Source organism: Peromyscus leucopus, chromosome 13 (assembly GCF_004664715.2).
Source record: "Peromyscus leucopus breed LL Stock chromosome 13, UCI_PerLeu_2.1, whole genome shotgun sequence".
Classification (NCBI taxonomy): domain Eukaryota; kingdom Metazoa; phylum Chordata; class Mammalia; order Rodentia; family Cricetidae; genus Peromyscus; species Peromyscus leucopus.
The window spans coordinates 26,733,242-26,754,929 of record NC_051074.1 but is presented as its reverse complement, the minus strand read 5'-3'; the positions used below and the strand labels follow the sequence as shown (position 1 = coordinate 26,754,929).

The window sequence follows — 21,688 nt, the reverse complement described above, 5'->3', positions numbered from 1 at the left end:
GGAAGAAGCCATGCATTGTCATGTTACAGTATCACATGCTCAGGAAGAGGATGTGAGTAAATAATATGACGGGGTCTCCTTAGTTATGCGGTCAGATGATCAGCAAATCCTACACGAAACCTTCCACATACGCTCACTGCCAGGATCTCCTTAGGATTTGAACGGTGAATGATAAGCAATTCAGTTCAACTTCCTTGTTTTTTTTTTTTTTTTTTGCTAATGCTCCTGAGAAATAAGTCCAGTAGTAGAAGATCCCACTGGAAGAAGTCCCCAGTGCCTTCAGGGTCAGAGCAAGAGCCTATCTAGACTCGGGTTCAGTCTCCCACTAAGTCATGTAAACCTGGAGGGGACCGCTACATCGTCTCACTCTACTCCTTACCGCTGTGATGCTGCCTCCCACAAGGAGGTCAAGGTAGCAGCTGGGTCTGTGACCCCACTGTCTCAGTCATCCATCTGAAGGCCCAGAGAGGTTCAAGACGGGCGAGCGCCATAATTAGGCTATCCACTCCCACCCGAACCTAATGACATCAGATCAGGACATGACTTCTAAGGCAAGTGTCTACTATGTGAACTCACTATTTCACTCAGAACCTATTCTCAGGACATTCAGCCCACTCATTTTCCAAAGAAACGGAATGATGCTTCCAGGCACACAGTGTCTGCTCTCCTAGGTTATTTATTTACTGCGTCCTCTGAACTTTTCTGCCTTCTCCTTGTTACGCCGATCGTCAAGCTGTCTGTCTGTCTAACGTTGGTTTGACTCCAGAAACTACTAAAATGTTCTCTAAGTAACACGAAACCCCCAGACTGGTGCAGAAGAAAAATCATTTCATGTTCTGTAATATACAGAAAAGGCCCTGCTAGGGTTCCATCCCAACGCAATGGCTGGCTTTGCCTCCTGCAAGGCCCACGAACTTCCCGGGCCAGTCGCAATTTTCCGAGAGTCAGGTCGGACAGGGGCAACACTGGGGACACGCTGCCACAGTTCCTAACTCAAAGGTGATCAGAATTTGAGACTGTCCTACTTTAAGAAAGAGGGTCAGCAGCACTGCTGGGACTTGCTGGCCTCCTGCCTACCTCCATGTTCAGGGAGAGACCCTGTCTCAAAGGAATGAAGTGGAGAGTCATGGAGCAGGCAGGCCAGCCAGTGTCCTCTCTGGCCTCTGTGTATATGGGTAGTTTGTACCTGCAGACACATCTGTGAATACAATACACACAGAGACTGAGATAGACAGATGATAGGTAGATGATAGACAGATGACAGATATGTGATAGATAGATGATAGATGGGAGATAGATAGATAGATGATAGATGGGAGATAGATAAATAGATAGATGACAGATAGATGATAAATATGTGAGAGATAAATAGATGATAGATGGTAGATTAGACGATAGATGATAGAGAGATAGATGATAGTAGATGATAGACAGATGACAGATATGTGATAGATAGATGAAAGATGGTTGATAGATAGATGATAGATGATAGGTAGATGATAGACAGATGATAGATATGTGAGATAGATGATATAGATGGTAGATAGATTATAGATAGATGATAGATAAATAGATGATAGATGGTAGATAGATAGATGATAGATGATATATAAATAGATAGATGATAGATATGTGATAGATAGACAATAGATGGTCGATAGATAAATAGATGATAGATATCAATAGATGATAGATATGTGATAGATAGATGATAGATGATAAGTAGATAAATAGGTGATAGATGATAGATCATAGATGGTAGATAGACGATAGATAAATGATAGATGATAGAGAGGAGAGTCAGAGAGTCAAATCAGGACTTTACAAACAACAGATTCTCATCATTTCAGTCAGATTTTTTTGTTTTTGTTTGTTTTTGTTTTTGTTTTTTCGAGACAGGGTTTCTCTGTGTAGCTTTGCACCTTTCCTGGAGCTCACTTGGTAGCCCGGGCTGGCCTCGAACTCACAGAGATCCGCCTGGCTCTGCCTCCCAAGTGCTGAGATTAAAGGCGTGCGCCACCACCGCCCGGCCCATTTCAGTCAGATTTTTAACACTGACTATTTTTTTTTCTTCTACAGCATCTCTTGTGGATGGGAATGGCCTTGTATTTGCTTTGGGGCCAGCCTTGGACTCTTGATCCTTCTGCTCCAGTGTGCCAGTAGTACAAGTGTGGACTGTGGCTCAAGGTTGTCTACATTCTAAGTGAAACACAGTGCCAGTGTGGCAAGCCTCAGGAGGGGCTGGGCCAGGAGAAGGCTTTCTGGAAGAAGATGTAGACGTCTCTCATTCTGGCCGTCCTCTGTGAGCTCCTCAGCACAGACGGCAGGTGGCCCCTGAATACACACGCAAGCAGGGGCAGGAACACTCTTTGAATTGGTTTCTTTACCCCCCCCCACTAACATTTATTTCAAATTATGTATAGAAGTGTATGGCTGTGCTATAAGTACAGGTGCCTGCAGAGGCCAGAGGCACTGGATGCCCTGGAGCTGGAGTTCCAGGTACTTGTGTCTTTAGATCATGGGTGCTGGGAACCAAATTCAGGTCATTTGTAACAGTACACTGAACCATTTCTCCAGCTACCCCTACCCCCATATCGTTCTCTTAATAAGGCTTTGTTGTTGTTGTTGTTATTTTGAGACAGGGTTTCTCTGTGTAGCCATGGCTGACCTAGAACTTGCTCTGTAGACCTCCTGTGGTTTTTTTTTTTTTTTCTGGCTAAGCTAATGGGTCATGTAGCCATCAAGTCCTATGGGGAAACTGCTTAGCAGTTCTTGCTTACTGTGATTGTAAAAGTTCTTCCTGATATTGTACCTGGCCTCTCTGGAGAGAATGAATGTCTAAAGAGACACGTGTACTCTCCTCTTTGGCTATAGAGTAACCAGAGTATTGAAAGGAAGGCCCCTGAGATGTTAGGGTTCCCCCAGCAATCTCTCTATGGGAGAGCTGAAACCCTTGGCCACCCAGAGGAAGGATTTGTCTCCCTGACAAGGACTGACTGGTTAGCTGACCTTGCAGGGGAGGCCTGGAGCCATTGCTGTCGTGGGCTGGGCACCATACCTTTTGGAACTGCGTATCTCTTGCTTTCTAGTTAACCCTCCACTCATGTCAGGACCCCCAAAAGATGGACTGGTGGAAGTTGCTGGACCTCTTTGTCTCTCTCCCCTACATGGCCACACTGAATGACTCCACTTTTTCACTTTTTACTATCGATTGGTTTACTGAGGATGGGTGGCAAAACCTGACTTCTTGGGGCACAGGCTGTGACCCCTAAGTGCAGTAACAATATAAGAGCAAGCCCCTCGGGGGTTACAATAAAAACATAAGGGAGGGGTCGGGTGAGAGGGCTGTGCAGCTAACAGCACTTGTTGCTCTTGCATAGGACCAGGGTTCAGTTCCCAGCACCCACATGGTAGCTAACACCCATTCCGGAGGACCCAACCCCTCTTCCGGTCTCTGGGGGGGGCACTACACATATGTGATGTGCAGACACATACAGGCAGACACCCATCATATAATGAACAAAACAAAAACCCACCACCTATCTACCTAGCGATACTCAGTCATTCGGACGAGGTGACGGCGCATATTCTCAGCATTGCCAAGGTGGAGGTAGGAGATCGTAAGCCCGTAATGTAGCTCAACAGTGAGTCTGAGCTACATGAGACCCTGTATGAGAAAGAAAACAAAACAAAAACACCCCTCCCCCCAAAGCAGTTATACAGTAGTCAAAGCGTGTTTTTGTATGTAAACACATTATCTTCAGGGACTTTTATTGGTGGCGCTTTTGTGGCGCTAGATCTCGGAACCCACGGCCACAAGCTTGCTCACCAAGTGTTTTGCCCCTGAGCCCCAGCCTGCTACCACCCTGGACTTGTATCTAAGCTGTTATTAAGCAAGTCCCAACCTGTTCAGCCTGAAACCACATGGTAGGAGAGAACCGAGTCCTGCAAGTTGTCCTCTGACCTTCATGTGTGCATGCTAACGCAATTCATGAAAGAAATGAAAATCCAAAACTAACACGGTCCATCCGTGAGATGGCTGAATGGTAAAGAACGCCATCTGCCGGCCCTTACAGCCTGAGTGGGTTCCCAGGACCCCCACGGTGGAAGATGAGAACTGACTCCCAGAAGCTGTTCTCTGTTGTCCACATGCACACCATGGCACGCATGTGCCCATACACATACAGAGACGCGCAAAATAAATAAATGCACAACCACCACCACCACAAAAAGCCAGGCTTGGTGGTTAATGCCAACGCTAGAGAGGCAGGCAGGTCTCTGTAAGGTTGAGGCCATCCTCATCTACACAGTGAGCTCTAGACAAGCCAAAGCTACATAATAAGACCCTGTCTTGAGAAAACAAACAAACAAACAAGCAAATAAATAAATAAAAACAAAAACTCCAAAAATATATAGTCCTGAGTTGTTCATACATGGAAGGAAAGGACCTTGTTCTAAAGGAAGGGCCCAGTTCCTGGGAGTGTACAAACACCCATCAGTCAACTTTCTTTCCCTCTTTTTAAGGTATTTTATTTTATGTGCGTGATTCTTGCCTTCATGTATGTCTACACACCACACCCCTGCCTGTTGTCTGTGGGGATCAGCAGAGTGCCTTGGACACCCTGGTGCCAGAGTTTGGATGGTTGGAAGCCATCATGTGGGTGCTGGGAATTGAACTCACGTCCTCTGCAGATGCTCTGAACCTCTGCCTGACCCATCCTCTCTCCAGCCCCAGATCAGTCCATTTTCAGGGGTGGGAAGATATAGGAATTGTATCAGCATTTGACAGATGGATGAGCTTGTTCAAAGGATTGTGTTTCTCTTAAAAAAATGGAGCTTTCTGAGTGGGTGAAATCTAGAAAAGCATTTTGGGAAGTACAGTCCTATTAAAGGAGGAAGCCACCGGCCACACTGTTTGGTAGCGAGGCTTTGGTAGCGAGGCGTCCCAGAAAAGCATCCTGGCATGGAGGAGGACACAGTGTTAAGAGAGATGTTTGCCGCCACTGTTCCTAGGCAGGGAGCCCGGAGCAGTGTACCTGGCCATGAATTTTAGTGGTCACGCAGTTTACAGTGGTGTGCTCGGGCAGGCAGAACCCCATCTGGTGCCAGGAAAATCTGGTCCTTCACTGGGGAAAAGCACAAACCCGGGAGATAGCAAAGAAGCCAAGATAAAGAGTGAGTAGAGATTTTCCTAATCACAGACGGTAACATTGGACACTGCTAAAAACTTGACAGGGTCTCATGTAGGAGGAAGAGCCCAATGTCTCCTCTCCATTTGATCCATGGAAACACTAATGCTCAAAGCAGGGGATGGCCGTCCTTCTGTCACACAGCTGTTAGATCTCAGAACACTCAGAGGCCCACATTCTATTTCTTTGCCCTTCCTTTTTTCTTTCTTCCTTTTGTTTTTTTTGGTCAGGGTCTCACTATGCAGCTGTCCTGGAACCTGCTATGTAGACCAGGCTGGCCTCAAAACCACAGAGGTCTACCTGCCTCAGCCTCCCGAGTACTGAGATTAAAGGTGTGTGATTTATTTATTTTACATATATGGATATTTTGCTTACATGTATATCTGCACACCAGAAGAGGGCATAGGATCCCATACAGTTATAGACGGTTGTGAGCTGCCCTGTGGGTGCTAGGAATTGAACTTGGGAGTTCTAGAAGAGCAGCCAGTGCTCTTAACTGCTGAGCCATCTCTCCAGCCCTGCCTTTTCTCTCTCTCTCTCTCTCTCTCTCTCTCTCTCTCTCTCTCTCTCTCTCTCTCTTAAAGACAGAGTCTAGGCCAGGCAAGAGACTGGTGGCACATGCCTTTATTCATCTTTATTTTACGTGTATTGGTGTTTTGCCATGGATGTTGTTGGGTCCCCTGGAATGGGAGTTAGAGACATCTGTGAGCTGCCATGTGGGTGCTGGGAATTGAACCCAGGTTCTCTGGGTGAGCAGACAGTGCTCTTAACTGCTGAGCCATCTCTCTAGCCTCCTGGCACATGCCTTTAATTCCAGCATTCAGAGGAAGGCAGACCTCTGAGTGTGAGGCCAGCGTGGTCTACCGAGCAAGTTCCAGGACAGCCAGGGCTACACAGAGAAATCCTATCTCCAAAAAAAAAAAAAAAAAAAAAAAAAAAGTCTCCAAGTAACTGGGGTTGCAGGCACACCAGGCTGAACTAAATCAAAGTTCATGACTCTCTCTTGGGAACCGTTTCAAACTTATTCACTCACTAAACCTATAAGGAGTTCCTGCAAGGTGCAGAGGGCTATACGGGCAGAAATCTCTCCCAGCATTGGGGAGATTGTTTTGTGGAGGTGTCCTGGGGATGAATAAAAATATTTTAAGCCAGGCAGTGGTGACCCACACCTTTAATCCCAGCACTTGGGAGGCAGAGGCAAGAGGATCTCTGTGAGTTTGAGGCTAGCCTGGTCTATAGAGCTAGTGTCAGAATACCCAGGGCTATGCAGAGACCCTCTTGTCTCAGAAAGGCCTGCCTTCAATCCTCAAACTACCAAAATAAAGAAATAAATAATAATAAAATAAAAAAATAAAAGGAGAGAGAATAAAATACCCAAGTATATATAAATGCTAAAAAGTTAACAAAACGTTACAGAAACTCTACCCAACAGACTCCACATGGAAAAGTTACTGCCCTGTTTCAAAAATATTTACAGCTTCCTCCTTTCCAGGCCACCCAGAGAGATAGGGTGGCTTGTGGTGAGAGGCAGGGACCAGGCACGCTGGCCTGCCAGCCCACCTCTGGGAGGTACAGGGCACTACACAGTAGCCTCCCCGAAGTGGTCACGTGAGAATGACTTCCACTCAAGGCATCCTCCACGGAAAACACTTCTCCCTGTCACTGAAGAGAAAAAAAAAAAAAAAGCAAGCGGCTGTTGTGAGTGCCGGGGGGTGGGGAGGAGCTGGTAATAACTCTTGCAGTCATCCACACCCTCGCCAGTTGGTGGTTACCAAGATCCCAGACACTTCCTAATGCCAGACAAATGCCCCAAGCCTCGGCATGTCTGGCTTGGAGATCTATTCAACTGATAGCCCCCGCCTTTCCTAGGGAGAGCCCCACTACCCGGCTAATCAAACAAAACATTGTTCTCAGAAGGCAGAACGAAAGGCTTGTCTCTGGGCCACGACGGCGACGACGACGTTTGGGGTTTATTTAATATCTATATGCTCCCAACTAAAAGGTTGCTACAAAACTTGGGCTTCCTGAGACGAGGTTGTTTTGCACAGAGCGTGCACTGTATAAAAATTCCGGGAGGGGAGGAATCAGAAAGTTAGGAACCATTAAAAAAAAAAAAAAAAAAGCCCCAGGCACTTGATGCCTGGAAATGATGTAAGACGCAGCCACTCCTCTGTTAGACCTACAACCCAACCAAACGGCGCTCACATCCACCGCAGCCGCTCTCCAAATGTCAGCACCAGCGCTGGGCAAAGCTTGAAACCCACCAGGCTTCAGGAAGGTTTGCCATCCACATTTTTCCCCCGAGCACTTTCAGGAACCTGGCAACAGGTAACGTGGCAACCTTTGACTTCTAAAACGGCGAGTGGGATAATTTCAGGGAGCAAATGGATTGTTTCCCAGCCAGCTGCATCTCTCCTACCGCCCCCGCACCCGACTTCCTCCCTCCCCAATCCAAAGTCTGGGAAAACAAACTCAGGGCTGCGGGCTACCCTGCTCTTGGGCGTCCCCTGGTGGCCGAGACCGGAACGACACGCACGTGCTCGGAGCTCCGCGGCAATTCCTGCTGGTAAGTGGCATTGTGGAAGCGGGCTGTTGGCCCTGCGGACTTGTTTCCGGTAAAGAGCTGGAATCCATCCAGAATATCTTCATTTTTTTTTTGTTTTTGTTTTCGAGACTGGGTTTCTCTGTGTGGCCTTAGCTGTCCTGGCACTCACTCTGTAGCCCAGGCTGCCCTAGAACTCAGCCTCTGGCTCCCGAGTGCTAGGATTAAAGGGGTGTACCTCCACGCCCAGCTCCAGAACGTCTTTATTTTTTATCTAAGCACATTAACAATTTTCCCACCTATATGCTGAGTAGACCCTCTGGACTAGGACCTAGAATCAATGAGGGTAAACACTGGGCATTCTGAGAGATGCATGGCAGGTCGCACAGGGCTGTGATTCCTTCCTCCTGAGGCTGATGAGGGAGGATCAGGGTTCAAGACCAGCCTGGGCTCCCTAGTCAGACTCGGTCTTGAAAACGCATCAACAAAAATGGGATTCCTGCTGTGACGACTCCCATTCCCCCCCCCCCCCCATCCCTCGTTTGTCTTAAAGTGTATTCTGCATGCAGACACCTTTTGGGCCTGCAGCGTTCCTAATCAGCCCTGTTGGGTTCCTATCTGCAAGGATTACTGAAGATTTCCACACTGCCAGACCAGCTTCCCAGACAGCAGCCTCCAAGCTCCAGCTACACCCAGGAAAATGCCAGTGGCAGTGTTTTTAGGCCGTCTGATCCGCGCAGACACTGCCCCACCCCTTCTGCTGGGCAGGAATGGAGACCCACCGTTGTGGGCTGCTGTTAGCCCCAGGACCTGGTACTTCTTGGTTCTGCATCTGGAAATGGTACCCGGAAACTGAGAGGTTCAGATCAAAGTAATCGTTCTTTTTCAGAAACTTCCATTAATTAACTAAATTAGAGGACACTGAATGATGCTGGGGGTGGAGGTGTTTCTGTAGAAGGCTCAGGTCCAGGGGTTATGGTCTGAGCCCTGTAATACAGACTTTTAATGAAGTTTGACAGTCAATTAAATAACACTAGAAGCTGAAAAGTTACCATATGTGAAAACAGCCCATGCCTGTAAACCATAGACATTGGAATAGTATTTGCCCAGACCATTTAAGGTCAAAGATTAAAGCTTGGGAGTCTGAGTAAGCATAGTTTGGCCCCTGGCTAATGTGAATGGCAGCCTGTTGAGAGGCCAGGGCACCTGTGTTGAAATCTGGATATTTCAATCTTCAGGCTTACTAATTTCCAAGGCGGGAGTGTTGTTCTCAGTTGGGAATTTGATCTGGACTTCACACTTGATTTTCCCAGCTTTGCTAACAGGTGCTGTTGAGTCATCCGGGCACACAGATGACTGCCCTGGACGTTTCATCACGGCGAAGATTTCATTTCCATTTGCCCCATGACTTTGTGGAGTGATTTCTACCATTGACCCAGATCACTTCCTCTTAGACTTAGGGGATTGTTTTTTGTTTTTTTTTTTTCCTTCTTCAGCATTTGTAATCATGTGTGTGTGTTTTTCAAAATAACGTCCCAGCCTGGCTCACAGGTCTTCCTGAGTTGAATGGACTGTTTACAGAAAGGGAAGATTCAGGGCCCAAGGTCAGGGTTACAGAATTATATAAGGTTTCCTGTTTGGGCAGCTGGTCTACCAACCCTTCAGTTAGGCCGGACTGAGTTTTGATGAAAGACGGCATGCCAGCTGGGTGTGGTGGCATACACCTGTGACTTAGCACGCGGGAATATCAGAAGTCCAAAGTCAGGCCACCCAAAGCTGTGTATAAAAACTCAGAACTACTAGGAGACGAGTGTGGAAATGATGCCAGGAACAAGAAAAGTGATGTCTTTGACATTCTTATCAGCCAGCCAGCTTTCATTTGTCTTCAGATGCTGATTCTCGGCCATTTGGCTGGCTCTATATTCTATCCACTTTTTCTTTTTTCCTGGCCAGATTGAGAGAAGGACATTCACTAAGGAGGTAGGGAGCACACAGCCAGGTATTCTTATCTGTCTCACCCACGGATGACACCGCAGTTCTTAGAACAGGTATGTCACAGTCATGCCATAGTAAATATTTGTCACATGAAAGGATGACTGAGAACAGGAAGACACTTCCTGGAGAAAAAGGAAACGGGACTGTGACAGCAAAGTCATTCTGTGTGGCCTTGGGCCTCCCAGTCCAGCCCTCTCTGGAGCTTCAAGGTCGGCACCTATGGGTTCCACGCACCCTGAATGGAAAGCATCTGCAAGTGCGAACTGAGCCTGCACCGAACACGCACAGACATTTATTTGTTATTCTCTATGTATAGTATAACAACGGTTTGCTTGGTGTACGTCCACACAATCCTAGCATGCAGGAGGCTGAGGCAGGGGGATTGCAAATGGAAAGCCAGCCTGGGCTACAAGTTGAATACTTGTCTCAAAAAACTAACATCTAGCCAGGCAGGTTGGCACACACTTTTAAGCCCAGGACTTGGGAGGGAGAGGCAGGCAGGTCTCTGTGTGAAGCTTCCCCTGTCTACAGAGCAAGTTCTTGGCCATCCAGAGTTACAAAGTGAGACCTGGTCTTAAATATATATATGAGTCTTTATCAGTGTTCTTAGCTGGCATGGGGCAGGCCCTGAGCTTGATGATCTTTAGATCCACCAAAATAAAAAACAATAGTTACAAAGCATTTGTATTAGGTATTGGAAGTAATCTCAAAATGGCTTTCAGTACGTTGTACACAGGTTATGTGCAAATACTGTACGAGAGACTAGAGTAGCTGAGTATTCCTGTAAACATGCAGGGCAAGAGTGTGTTCCAGAATCAACCCTCCAAGGCTACCAAAGGACAACAACATAGTCTGTTGTCGCCAGTACTCACTTCTGTTGGCACGAGTCCAGTGCTGGCCAACTTCGGCTATGAATAGCCAACTTTCTCCATGGAGCTAGTAGCTCAAACCTGTGTCATGAGGTTGAGGTGATTGCTCAGTGGTAGTGCCTGGCATGTTTGAGGTCTGGAGTCCCAGTCCCAGCATCTTCAAAATGAAAAATGTAGTTCCCGCTCTCACCTGTGACTTATCCACCAAACATCCTTTGTTTCTGCTGGGTGTCACACTCAGGTCCTGATTGGCCGCCGAGTGGCCCGGGATGCCGAGCACCCCCTATCTGTGTGAATGTCTTTCTTCCCCTTAGTTCTTTACACTCATCATTACTAGGCTTTTGTCTCCTGTAGCCTAGGCTAGCCTGGAACTCACAATGTAGTTGATGCTGACCCTGAACTCCTGACCCTGCAGCCTCAACTTTCCAAGTGTTGGGATTACAGACATGCCATTGCATCTGCCTTCTCTTCCCAGACCTTTGCTCTTCTGTCTTTACTTATTTGGAAATTTTTCTTATTATTTATTTTATTCATTCATTTGGTAAGGTCTCATGCAGCTTGGGACTTGAGGATAACCTTGAGTTTCTGACCTTCCTGCCTTCACCTTCTAAGGGGGTAGGGTTATAGGTATGGACCACTAAGCCCTTTTTACATAGTATTGGGGACTGAAGCCACTACTTTGTACATGCCAGTCAAGCACTCTATCAATTTAGCTACATCTTCAGTTCCAGATTGAAGATACTTTTATTTATTTTTTTAGGTTGGCATACATGGTTCGGGTTTTATCATGGCATTTCTCCAAGAACCCTTTCTCTACCTCATCTCAAGAGACTTAGCTTAGATTCACGAATACGACAACTAACCCGAATGGAACTCACAAACAGCTACCTGCTTGGTTCTGGTAAACAGACTGCAGCTGACTGGGCTCACCCGAGGCCATAGATGTGGAGAGGATTCCCGTACTGGAGGAGAGTATCAAGCACACGGTATTTGTTTGTGTCCCTTCAGGAAGTGAGGAGCCTGTTTACAAATCAGAATACATTTACATCTAAGGGAGCCCAGGCCTGGTAATTCCTAAGTGACTCGGGTGAGGCTTTATTGGGAGCCCTTGACAGCCCCTCAGCCTAGGCACTGAGAGCAGCCTGGAGAATGTATTGGGAAGCCTTGTACCTTGGAAAACAGGATTTGTGCTTAAGTGAAGAAAGGAAACCCATTTCCCCTTCTTACTGGTTTCTGGAAGGCGGGGTCTGTGGGAGGTGCCAGCAGCCCCAGGCGATGTAGATAAGCTTTTAATTAACCATCTACTTTCTTCCTTCCTCCTAGAAACCCTCCTTTTTCAAAGGGAAAATTATTCTGTTAATCTGTATTGGACTCTGTGGTCCAGAAAGGATGCCTGTTCCTCACCCATACTCAGATAGCATGATCGGCCCTGAGAATGACAAGAGTCTCTCTGCCTGTGTCACTGACAGCTGAGGACACAAATCTAAGAAATTGCTCACGTGACCCTCAGGGCTCTTTCCCACTGTAGGACTATTTAACGTATCCCTCAAAGGCTTCTCTGGTCACCCTCGGGTATAGCTCGGTGGCCGAGCACACGCCTAGCATGTACAGGGATCTATTTCTAGCATGGGAAAAAAGGACAGGAGGAACTGGTGCTTGGCATTTGCCAGATTTCAGTTAAAACCCTTTTGAAGTTAAGATTAAAACTGGTATCAAGTTACTCCCACCTCTCGCCTGCCTGCTCATTGACGGAGTGTTAATGAACCTAAGGCTGTAGCTGGTCTCATTAAATCCCAAAAACAACCCTGCAGAGGAGGGGATGGCCTGCAGATAAAAATGAGGCCAAGAAAGAGGTTGCTTTGCTCTAATTCTCCCAGGACAGAGCTGGCTGGGAAGTTGTTCATCTCCTCACAGACACCTACTTAGTTTTCAAAGACATGCTGCTGTATCTGCTGGTTATGGTGGGTGAACACTTGTAATCCCCGAACTGGAGAGGTAGAGGCAGAAGGATCGGGTTCAAGGCTAGCTTCAGCTACACTGCGATTTCAAGGCCGGCCTGGGCTACACGAGACACTGTCTCAATACAATAATGGCAAAAAGATTCTGCCTTTGGATTTTGGCGAGGGCAGCGCTACCAGAAGCTCATGTTGGAAACTCAGCCAACAATCCCTGGAATGCATGGATCGCAGACAGCTGATATGTAGTGATCCAATACTTGATCGAGGCTCTGAAACTCTTGGTGTAGTCATACTGTTAGCAGTTTCGGAGGCGTCAGGGAATAGCCTGCAGGGGTACCCACTTTCTGTACTGGACCACCCCTAGAAGGTAGTTTGTGTAAAGTTTAATATTTCAGTTTTATTTTGTTTATTTATTTTGAGACAGTGTTTCCCTGTGTAGTTTGTAGCCCTGGCTGTCCTAGAACTCTGAAGACCAGGTTAGTCTTGAAAGAGAGTTGCCTTGCTGGGCGGTGATATCCCACACATTTAGTCCCAGCACTCAGGAAGCAGAGACAGGTGGATCTCTGTGAGTTTGAGGCCAACCTGGTCTACAGAGCGAGTTCCAGGACAGCCAGGGCTACATAGAGAAATCCTTTCTGGGAAAAAAAAAAGAAAAAAACAAAAAAACCCAAACCCAAACGAGATCTGTCTGCCTCTGCTTCCTGAGTACTGGGATTAAAGGCATGAATCATCACACCGAGTTTAGGCTGGTCTGGAACTCCTGATCCTCTTCCCCTGGCTTCTCTGCAGGGCTTACTGGTGTGCAGTCTGGTTTGATAAGAGCGTCTCTCTCGCCTCCCTGTGGAGTTCTGGGTGTCCATTGGTTTACCAGTGCATAGTACCCTGCACATGAGACATACTTGTTAGTTTTTGTTGTAGTGGTAGGGGTTGCCTGGAGGGCCTTTTAACTGTCTTCTTTCCACGGGTTAGGGTGATGTCTGAATAGCAAATGGTACCTCATGCTGTGTTCTTTGAGATAAACATTGCATATCTATAAGGTTGAGCTGTCCGCCCCTACTTCTCCCCCTCCCTACTCCCAGGCCAACTTCATAGACAGCAAAACAAAGTAGCCTTTTTTTTTTTTTTTGGAGTGACAGGAGGGGGGGAGGGTCCACAGTAGGCTCTGTTTCGGGATCTTCTGGCTATAGATTATCTGCATAAGTTCTACACAGTAAACATGGTCTGGAGATCATTTTTAAATGCCCGGCTCTATGCTCTAGTTTAAACTCAGGTAATGACTGAGATAATCATTGTCACACAAGCTTGAATTACAGAATAAACCGAGGTGGGGTACATAGCTTGTGGTATAGCACCTGCCTAGCATATGGGGATCTCCACCCCCTGGCACTGCCAAAACAATCCTTCCAAGCTGATGTGTGGGTAGACAGATATATCAGTGAACCGCACAGGCGACTGATCAAAGACATTTTTATGACCCCAACAGGCCCTGTGCTTACTTCCTGGTGTGGATTATGTTCTTGTTTTTAAAATGAACTATAAAAACGAAGGGCAATAAAATCTTGTTGGGTTTTTTTTTTTTCCTTTTGGATTTCTATTATCGTAGGTCAGATTTTATTAAATGATAGCTTTGGGCTGACAAGATAGCTCAATGGGTAGAACACACTTGCTGCTAAGCCTGATAACCTGAGTTCAATCCTTGGAAACCCCCAGGGCAGGACAAAAAGACCTTTAGCAAGTGACCTCTATGCTTGGTCCCCCCTTTCTCCATAAAGAAATGAATGTAAAAAAAAAAAAAATCCAGAAGGCAACCATGAACATTGAAAAACTCTCCTGAGCATGCTAGAAATCCTTGGTGTTGTGGGTCAGGGGCCTTGACAGAACTGGCTCACGGTGGCGGCTGACTTCTCTCATACCTGGAATGGGAATGCGGAAAAAACCTGCGGCAGGTAAGGGCTAGTGTGGGGATGTAAATTAACTACCAATAAAACCGTGGAGAAGAGAACCTTTTTGATGGCCGCTGCCCCGAGGTTCAGCCCGTTTGAGGTGCTGATAACCTTGTCAGGCCCGAAGATAAAGGCCAGTCTTGTCACCCCGGGCACCTGGCTGAGAGGTAATAAACAGCATAATCTCCCAAGGGTGGACCCGGGCCAAGCTGGGCCTGCGGTAATTACAGCTCTAGAATTGCCATCCTCTTCTGAGGAACGGGGATGGGAAGGGCAGCGAGGAGAGGAGTGGTGGAGGGCAGGAAATTGTGTTTGTTTCTGTCCTTGGATTTACAAGAGAAAGCAAGCCGTTCTCTGGGGTGTGAGAAAAACAGCCAGGGGTTAGGCTCCCCCTCACCCGGGGTTAACTGGCTTGCTGACGTGTCAAGCAGGGAGGCTCAGCTGCTGAGAACAATCCCGGAGACTTTAAGTGGAGCCTTCCCTTCTAAATGTAAATAGCAGAGTCATTGCTTTGCTAAGCGGGGGAAGGAAGTTACCGGAGCACCGAGTGACTCATTTGTCGCCGCCGTTCACCCGGGCTGTTGGAAAAAAAAGTTTACCCAAAGCAAGAAATCGGCTTTAAGTCCCAGCTCTGTAAGGGAATTCCTCTCTGGCGGGATGAATACCATCCACACAAAAGAGCCCCTGTTGACATCTCATTTACAATCTCCCCTAGGACACAGACAAGACCGCCTCAATAAACCCAGTTCAGAAACACCCATTGTTCAAAATCTTCCATTAGCAACAGGCTACCCTCACCCTAAGGCTTTGCAAAAGAAAAGACTGGGGTCGGAGGAAGCCTGGGACTGGGGAACCGAAAAGGCAGGAAAACATCCTTTGAGCCTGGCCGGCCAAGTGTGCATGCGGAATAAAGTTAATGGTATTTCCATATTTTTTTTTTCTTCTAAGAGATGCCTGGGAGAGTCCAAATGAGTGATTGTGAACTCTAAGTTTGATGTCAGCTCTATACAGAAACTTCTGTTAACATGATTGCTAAATAAAGAGACCACACTCTACCTAACTTACCTATTCTCAGGCTTGGGAAACCTGATACTGCCCCAGCAGAGCGCCGCGGAGTCTTTAAGAGGCATTGTTTGCTTCCGAGAAGAACTCAAACCTACTCTTGTCCACAGAGTTCTTGATCACTTCCACCATTTTGGTCCCTCTCTCAGTAAAGCTTGAAAGTTCCTGGAATTATATACTAATGTTCTTTGGATACACTTTAAATTACAGAATACATTTGCATTTACCAAAAACGGAAGTGGGATTTAAAAAACAAACAAGCAAACCCCATTATCTTTACCCTCCTAAGTGACTTTCCAGTTAACACGTCTTGCCCCAAACCCACTGTTCAGGCTAGAATTCTGGCCCTCATCTTTCTGGTCCTCTGCTCTGAGGTCATTCTGGAATCATTCTGTGTCCTGCTTGACCCTTTCTCGGTCTCTAGATCTTTCTATTTATTAACCTGTCTCCGGAGTGTCACAGCCATTTCCTACCTCAGGTTTCTACAGCTCCAGGTTGTGATTTATTAATGAGTCATGAGATCAACGGCGGTGAGTCATGCAGTTTCACTCTTTAGAAAGGAAAACGTTTAAACAGAAAATACCAGAGTGCCTCATGGTTAGGAGAAGTATTGTTGCGTGAAGTGTGTTTGTCCGGATCTGTGTACAGAGTAGGCGACAGGCTGAATGCTGTTGTTTGTCAAAAGTATTTTCTAATTGGTCATCCTGTGGGTCTTGTCCCTGTTTCCAAACTGTTGTGTGTACTTAGAACCACAGTGAAAATGTGGAACATACAGCCTGTCCCTTACAAATGCCCCTCAGAGGAAGGTGTCCCGTCTGGGGTTGAGGAAACTCCTGCTCCCCAATTCTGTAACCTTCAGACCCCTCTTCCTGACCAATCATACTTTAGTTATTCAGGCAATCAAGTTTCCTCACTTTGCCGTGGGATTCCTACTGTGGAGATGCTTCCTTCTCCCTCCTGGTCCAGGAACAGTGAAGGTGTCACCCACCTCCTGGAAGACATCTGCTCTGTCCTTTCAAAGGCCCCTCTCCCTGCTCTTCCGGCCTGACAGAGGAGTTACTGTATCCTGTGATCTTTTCAGTTCCTTCTGAGTTCAAGCCCCCAAGCGGGCATTCCATTAGCAGGTGTGTTGCCTTGAGGGCTGCCTAGGCGAATGGCTCCCTTTCCACCCCACTCTGATCTTGCCTTCCTCTGTAGAGAAGAGGTCTTTTTCTGCCAGAAGTCCCTCCCTCTTCAGGTGAGCTGGTCAGAGCGGATTGGATCTGATATGCAGCCCGAGTGACTAGAGAAAGCCTTCTGCAGGCTGAATGACACACGTCCTCCACAGTCATGGCATTTGTCAGCTGCTGTGGCAACAACAGGGGTGTGTGTGTGGGGGGGGGGGGGAGGAACGACAGTAAGAGGCAACACCCAAGTTCCCTGAGAAGTACAACCTTCAGTCACCCCCAGAACAGACACGGATGGATGTTCCTCTATATTAACTTGTTCTTTCTCTCACTGGGCTTTAACCTCCCAACCCCCAAGGACCGAAAAGTTGATTTTCATCACTCATCTTTCTTGTCCTTGGACCAGGATGAAAGGCTCCTCTACCACTCTACTGATGTCTAGGACAGGCTTGGTGCCTGCAAGCTGATGCAGGTGCAGAGCTGCCACACAGTAAGATGCCCGTAGGAGTAAACTCGAGACCGCTCAAAACCAGCTGGGACCAGCATGGCCAGAGGTGGCAGCTGACTGTCCCTTGTTACGGCGTCTCCATAGCAACAGTCTTGCAAAATTCCTATTGTTACCATCCATCTGGCGCCATGATACATTTCCCAAACGCCATATAAGGACGGAAGAGAGATGTAAACCCTCTTCTAGGAATCCCTACCCTGCCAGCCATGACTTTTAATCTTCCCTATATTATAGGGTGCCTGGTTAGTTTCGAGGGTCGGCCATCAGACTAGCAGTTCCGATGTTCAGTCATCAGACTTGCACCCCCCTCTATTTTTCCTCCCACTTTTGAAATTACTTTGTTTAGCCGGAGTGCAGGGGCCAGGACTGTGAAAAGACACAAAAGCCTTGCTCTCACGCTGGGTGTAGGAGCACTGAGAAGTGGGGACTGGAAGATCAACAGTTCAGAACCGATCTGGGCTACGACATGGCGAATTTGAGGCCCATCTGGGCTTCAGAGGATTGAGAGATGAAGAGACCTTCCCAAGGCCAAATAGCTTTTTAGGAGTAGGAAATTAACGATGTGTAGACTTTAATTAATTGACTTAGGAGTGCTGGGGATTAGATCCAGGGTGTGGGACACGCTAGGCAAGGACTCTACAGCTGGTGGCAAGTGATGGTTCAGCTGGCAAAAGCCCTTGTTCGGTTGGATCCTGGAAGACCTGGTGGAAGGAGACAACACACGCCACCAACTTGACCTCTGACCTCCACAAATTCACTGTGGCACATGTGCATCCTAACAATAGACAATGCAATAAAAATTTAAGAAGCTCTATAAACTGGGCTATATCCCATCTCTCTATAGATTTCAATATTTATGTAAAGACAAGATTCCTTTATGCAGTTCAGGTTGGCCTGGAACTCAAGATACTCTTGCCTCAGGCTCTCAAGGGTCAGGGTTATGGACATACATCACTACATCAGCCCTCTCAAGGTTTTAAAAAGCAAGCTGAAAGGCTGGGGTGATAGCTCAGTGGTAAGAGTTTGCCTGTCGGGCTGGAGAGAAGGCTCAGAGGTTAAGAGCACTGAGTGCTCTTCCAGAGGTCCCGAGTTCAATTCCCAGCAACCACGTGGTGGCTCACAACCATCTGTGATGAGATCTGGTGCCCTCTTCTGGCCTGCAAGCATATATGCAGGCAGAACACTGTATAAATAATAAATAAATAAATAAATAAATAAATAAATAAATAAATAAATGAATGAATAGTTTGCCTGTCATTGTTAAAGACCTAGGTTCAGGCTCTAGTACCAATGGGAAGGGGGGGGGGACCCAGGAAACTGAATACCATTATTGTGTTTATATGAAATAATCCATAATTAATATAATCACTATAATATAGTAAATCAATAAATAACATAATAATTAATACTAATAAATACTATAATTAGTTTATAAAATTAAAGAAAAGATGGGCTCAAAAAACATGTCATGGTGGTGCACACCTGCAATCCCACCACTCCAGAGGCTGAGGCAGGAGGATGGTGACTGTGAGAACTGCTTGGGTTACATAGCCAGTTCCAGGCTAGCCTGGGCTACAGGATGTATACCTATTGGTAGAATAGGCATACCTATTTGTTTACATATTAAATATAATTGTGCCAAAGCAATTGGCAACAATGACAGAACCTGAATATTCTTACTACACACACACACACACACACACACACACACACACACACACACACACACACACACACAGGACAGGGAGGGCAATGAAATCAGTTTTTATTAAAGAGCCAGCTAGACTGGAGAAGATATAGACACTATCATCCTCAAAGTAGAAACTTGAGCACAAAGGGCTTTTATGGAGAAGGGAAGGAGAGAGTCAGGAACTCTAGGCTGAGTGATTGCGTTATCCAGGTCATGCCTATCCTTCTCTTCCCTGGCCAGCGTACGCCGTGGACCTTGACCCTCAGCGCTGGTTCTATAGTCCATTGCACAGATTACTTCTCTGGAAATTACACCCCACAGAACCTTACACGCTGAGTTACTAATGCACAGAACTAAAATAATAACAATAAAGAGTACATTCTGGTGTTAGCTGGCTGTCTTCATATGGTTTGGGGACTAAAAATCTAAAGATTCTGTAGCATTGAGCATCTTAATCACTCAGGTGTGGTTTTAAAACTTAAAAGTGCCAGGCAAAAGGAGGGAGGCAGCCTTGCCAAGGACTGTTTTCAAAGGAATGCCAGCACACACCCAAAAGGAGTGATTTCTCTTTTATATTGTGGGTTATCTAAACCCACACTAGAGAGTAAATAACATAGTCTGACCCTGACCACGGGGAATTCTTTTCTGTTGTAGACATGGGAAGGGAGAAGCAGAGAAGGATCATGTGAACCAAACTTACAGCTTTCTCTCCAAGTGGCTACTGGTCAATGAGCTGGACTTGGTCTGATGACTCAGTTGGCCAATTTTTATTCTAGAATCTTACTGTTTCCCATCAGGAATGAAGTATGAAGGACGCATGAGTTACTGGTCTCAGGTTCTGTCTCTTAACACCACTACCCTACCTCACTCCCACCTCTGCAACCTATACACACACAGAGTGAAGTCTTATACATATTACCTTGAATGTAGGAAGATTTGTAATTTGTAACCAAGACAGTTGGAAGATACACTACATGGCTTGTAATGCCAGAGCAGAACATGCAATGTAAATTCTAGCAGTCCTGTGGTCCTGAGGCCATCCTGCTGTTAGAAAGCCCAGGTCAGCCTGTGAGAAAGATCATGTGGGGAAGCCCTGAGTCTACAAAGTGGGAGAATCTTAGCCCCCAGATGTTCTAGATCCCATTGACTGTAAGATCAAAAGAGACCCTGAACCAGGACTACCCAGCCAAAGCCCTCCCCAAATTCCCGGTTCTCAGTCACTGATAAAATGTTCGCTGTTAATCCCAGCACTCGGGAGGCAGAGGCAGGTGGATCTTTATGAGTTTGAGGCCAGCCTGTTCTACAAAGCCAGATCCAGGAAAGGCACAAAGGTACACAGAGAAACCCTGTCTCGAAAAAAAAAAAGTTCACTGTTGTTTCACATTGCCAAGTTTGAGGTTGAATTGTTACATAGAAATATACACCTTGGGGCTGGAGAGATGGCTCAGAGGTTAAGAGCACTGACTGTTCTTCCAGAGGTCCTGAGTTCAATTCCCGGCAACCACATGGTGGCTCACAACCACCTGTAATGAGATCTGGTGTCCTCGACTGGCATGCAGGCAGAACACTGTATATATAATAAATAAATCTTAAAATATATATATTTTGTAGTCCAAACCTAGTTGCTATGATGGTGCAAGGCAGTGCATGGGTTCCTCCATCTTTTTTTTTTTTTAAATTTAAGATTTATTTATTTATTATACATACAATGTTCTGCCTGCATGTATGCCTGCAGGCCAGAAGAGGGCACCAGATCTCATTACAGATGGTTGTGAGCCACCATGTGGTTGCTGGGAATTGAACTCACGACTTCTGGAAGAGCAGTCAGTGCTCATAACCACTGAGCCATCTGTCCAGCGGGGGGGGGGGAGCATCTTTTATTTTTGCTGAGAATTTGATCTCCTGGATGGAGAATTCCATGGAAAATTACCCAGCTTTATTCTAGGAACCCAAGGTCAAGCTGCTCCAACTAGCTTATCTTAGCTTCTGTTAAAGTGCCTGCTTGTGTAGACCATGCTCCCCCACCCCCATCTCCAGCCAACTACTTAACTTTTGTTGAACTGCTTGTTTGTGCAAAACTTCTCCCTCTAGCTGCCAAGCAAAATACCAGGATATGGTTTTTGTTTTTAAAAACCCCTTATCATAAATACTTGGTTTTACACTTGGGTCCTGAATACCAGAATGTAGTTTTAGCCACGCAGAATAAAGACTTTCAATTGACTATAAACTGTGTTTGAGTGGTCATCTTTGGTGGGCTCCCTGGAACATTTGTGGAAGCCCCAGCGAGATGTCCCAGAGACTGGACCCAGACACTTAGGGGCCTCAGGACCCCCAGAAGCAGGGAAGAGTGTGCCAGTTGGAGACGACTTCTTGGAGAGCCAGCCCTGAGACTATACTCACTGATAGCTGTTAGCTGCCAAGTGCTCTACAGATTACCTGATGCTGCCACCCAAAAGAAGGTAAATCCCAAGTCATCTGGTCTGAACACCTCAGGAGGTGAGTTTGGTCTGTAGGAGGTACCATCTGATTAGGACACAAGAGGGGAGATTGGATGTGACCAAAGAGCCAGTGTTCAGGATCCATGTGATACATCACTGGAATCCCCTGGTCTGTTTGAGTGTCCGAATGTGTGGTAACCACCCCTGGTTGTATTTATTATGTGTCTTTCTGCATGACTCTGTCTCCCTGTGTGTCTCTTGGTGGGTTTCTGTCAGTTTTATTGGTTGGGAAAACATCCAAAATGGAAGGAGGAGTGAGTCATTCTGA

The 21,688-nt window shown here is 46.6% G+C and overlaps 2 protein-coding genes across 2 annotated transcripts in view; one reads left to right on the top strand and one right to left on the bottom strand.

The window, feature by feature from the left end:
• The window catches only part of Dlgap1 (DLG associated protein 1), an 833,520-nt gene that overhangs the window by 58,406 nt on the left and 753,426 nt on the right, over positions 1–21,688 (bottom strand).
• Positions 6,832–10,150, top strand: LOC119088933. Its single transcript, XM_037210459.1, has 2 exons — positions 6,832–7,755; positions 8,357–10,150. Exons 1-2 carry the CDS (start codon positions 7,326–7,328, stop codon positions 8,530–8,532), a joined length of 606 nt encoding a protein of 201 aa, XP_037066354.1. The 5' UTR covers positions 6,832–7,325; the 3' UTR covers positions 8,533–10,150.

What these genes read in the sequence shown, in the direction of transcription:
- LOC119088933 (XM_037210459.1), top strand. Translation starts at nt 7,326, where the DNA reads ATGCCTGGAAATGATGTAAGACGCAGCCACTCCTCTGTTAGACCTACA. An exon ending in CTCCGCGGCAATTCCTGCTG is followed by an intron (nt 7,756 to 8,356) that starts GTAAGTGGCATT and finishes CCTATCTGCAAG; the next exon opens with GATTACTGAAGATTTCCACA.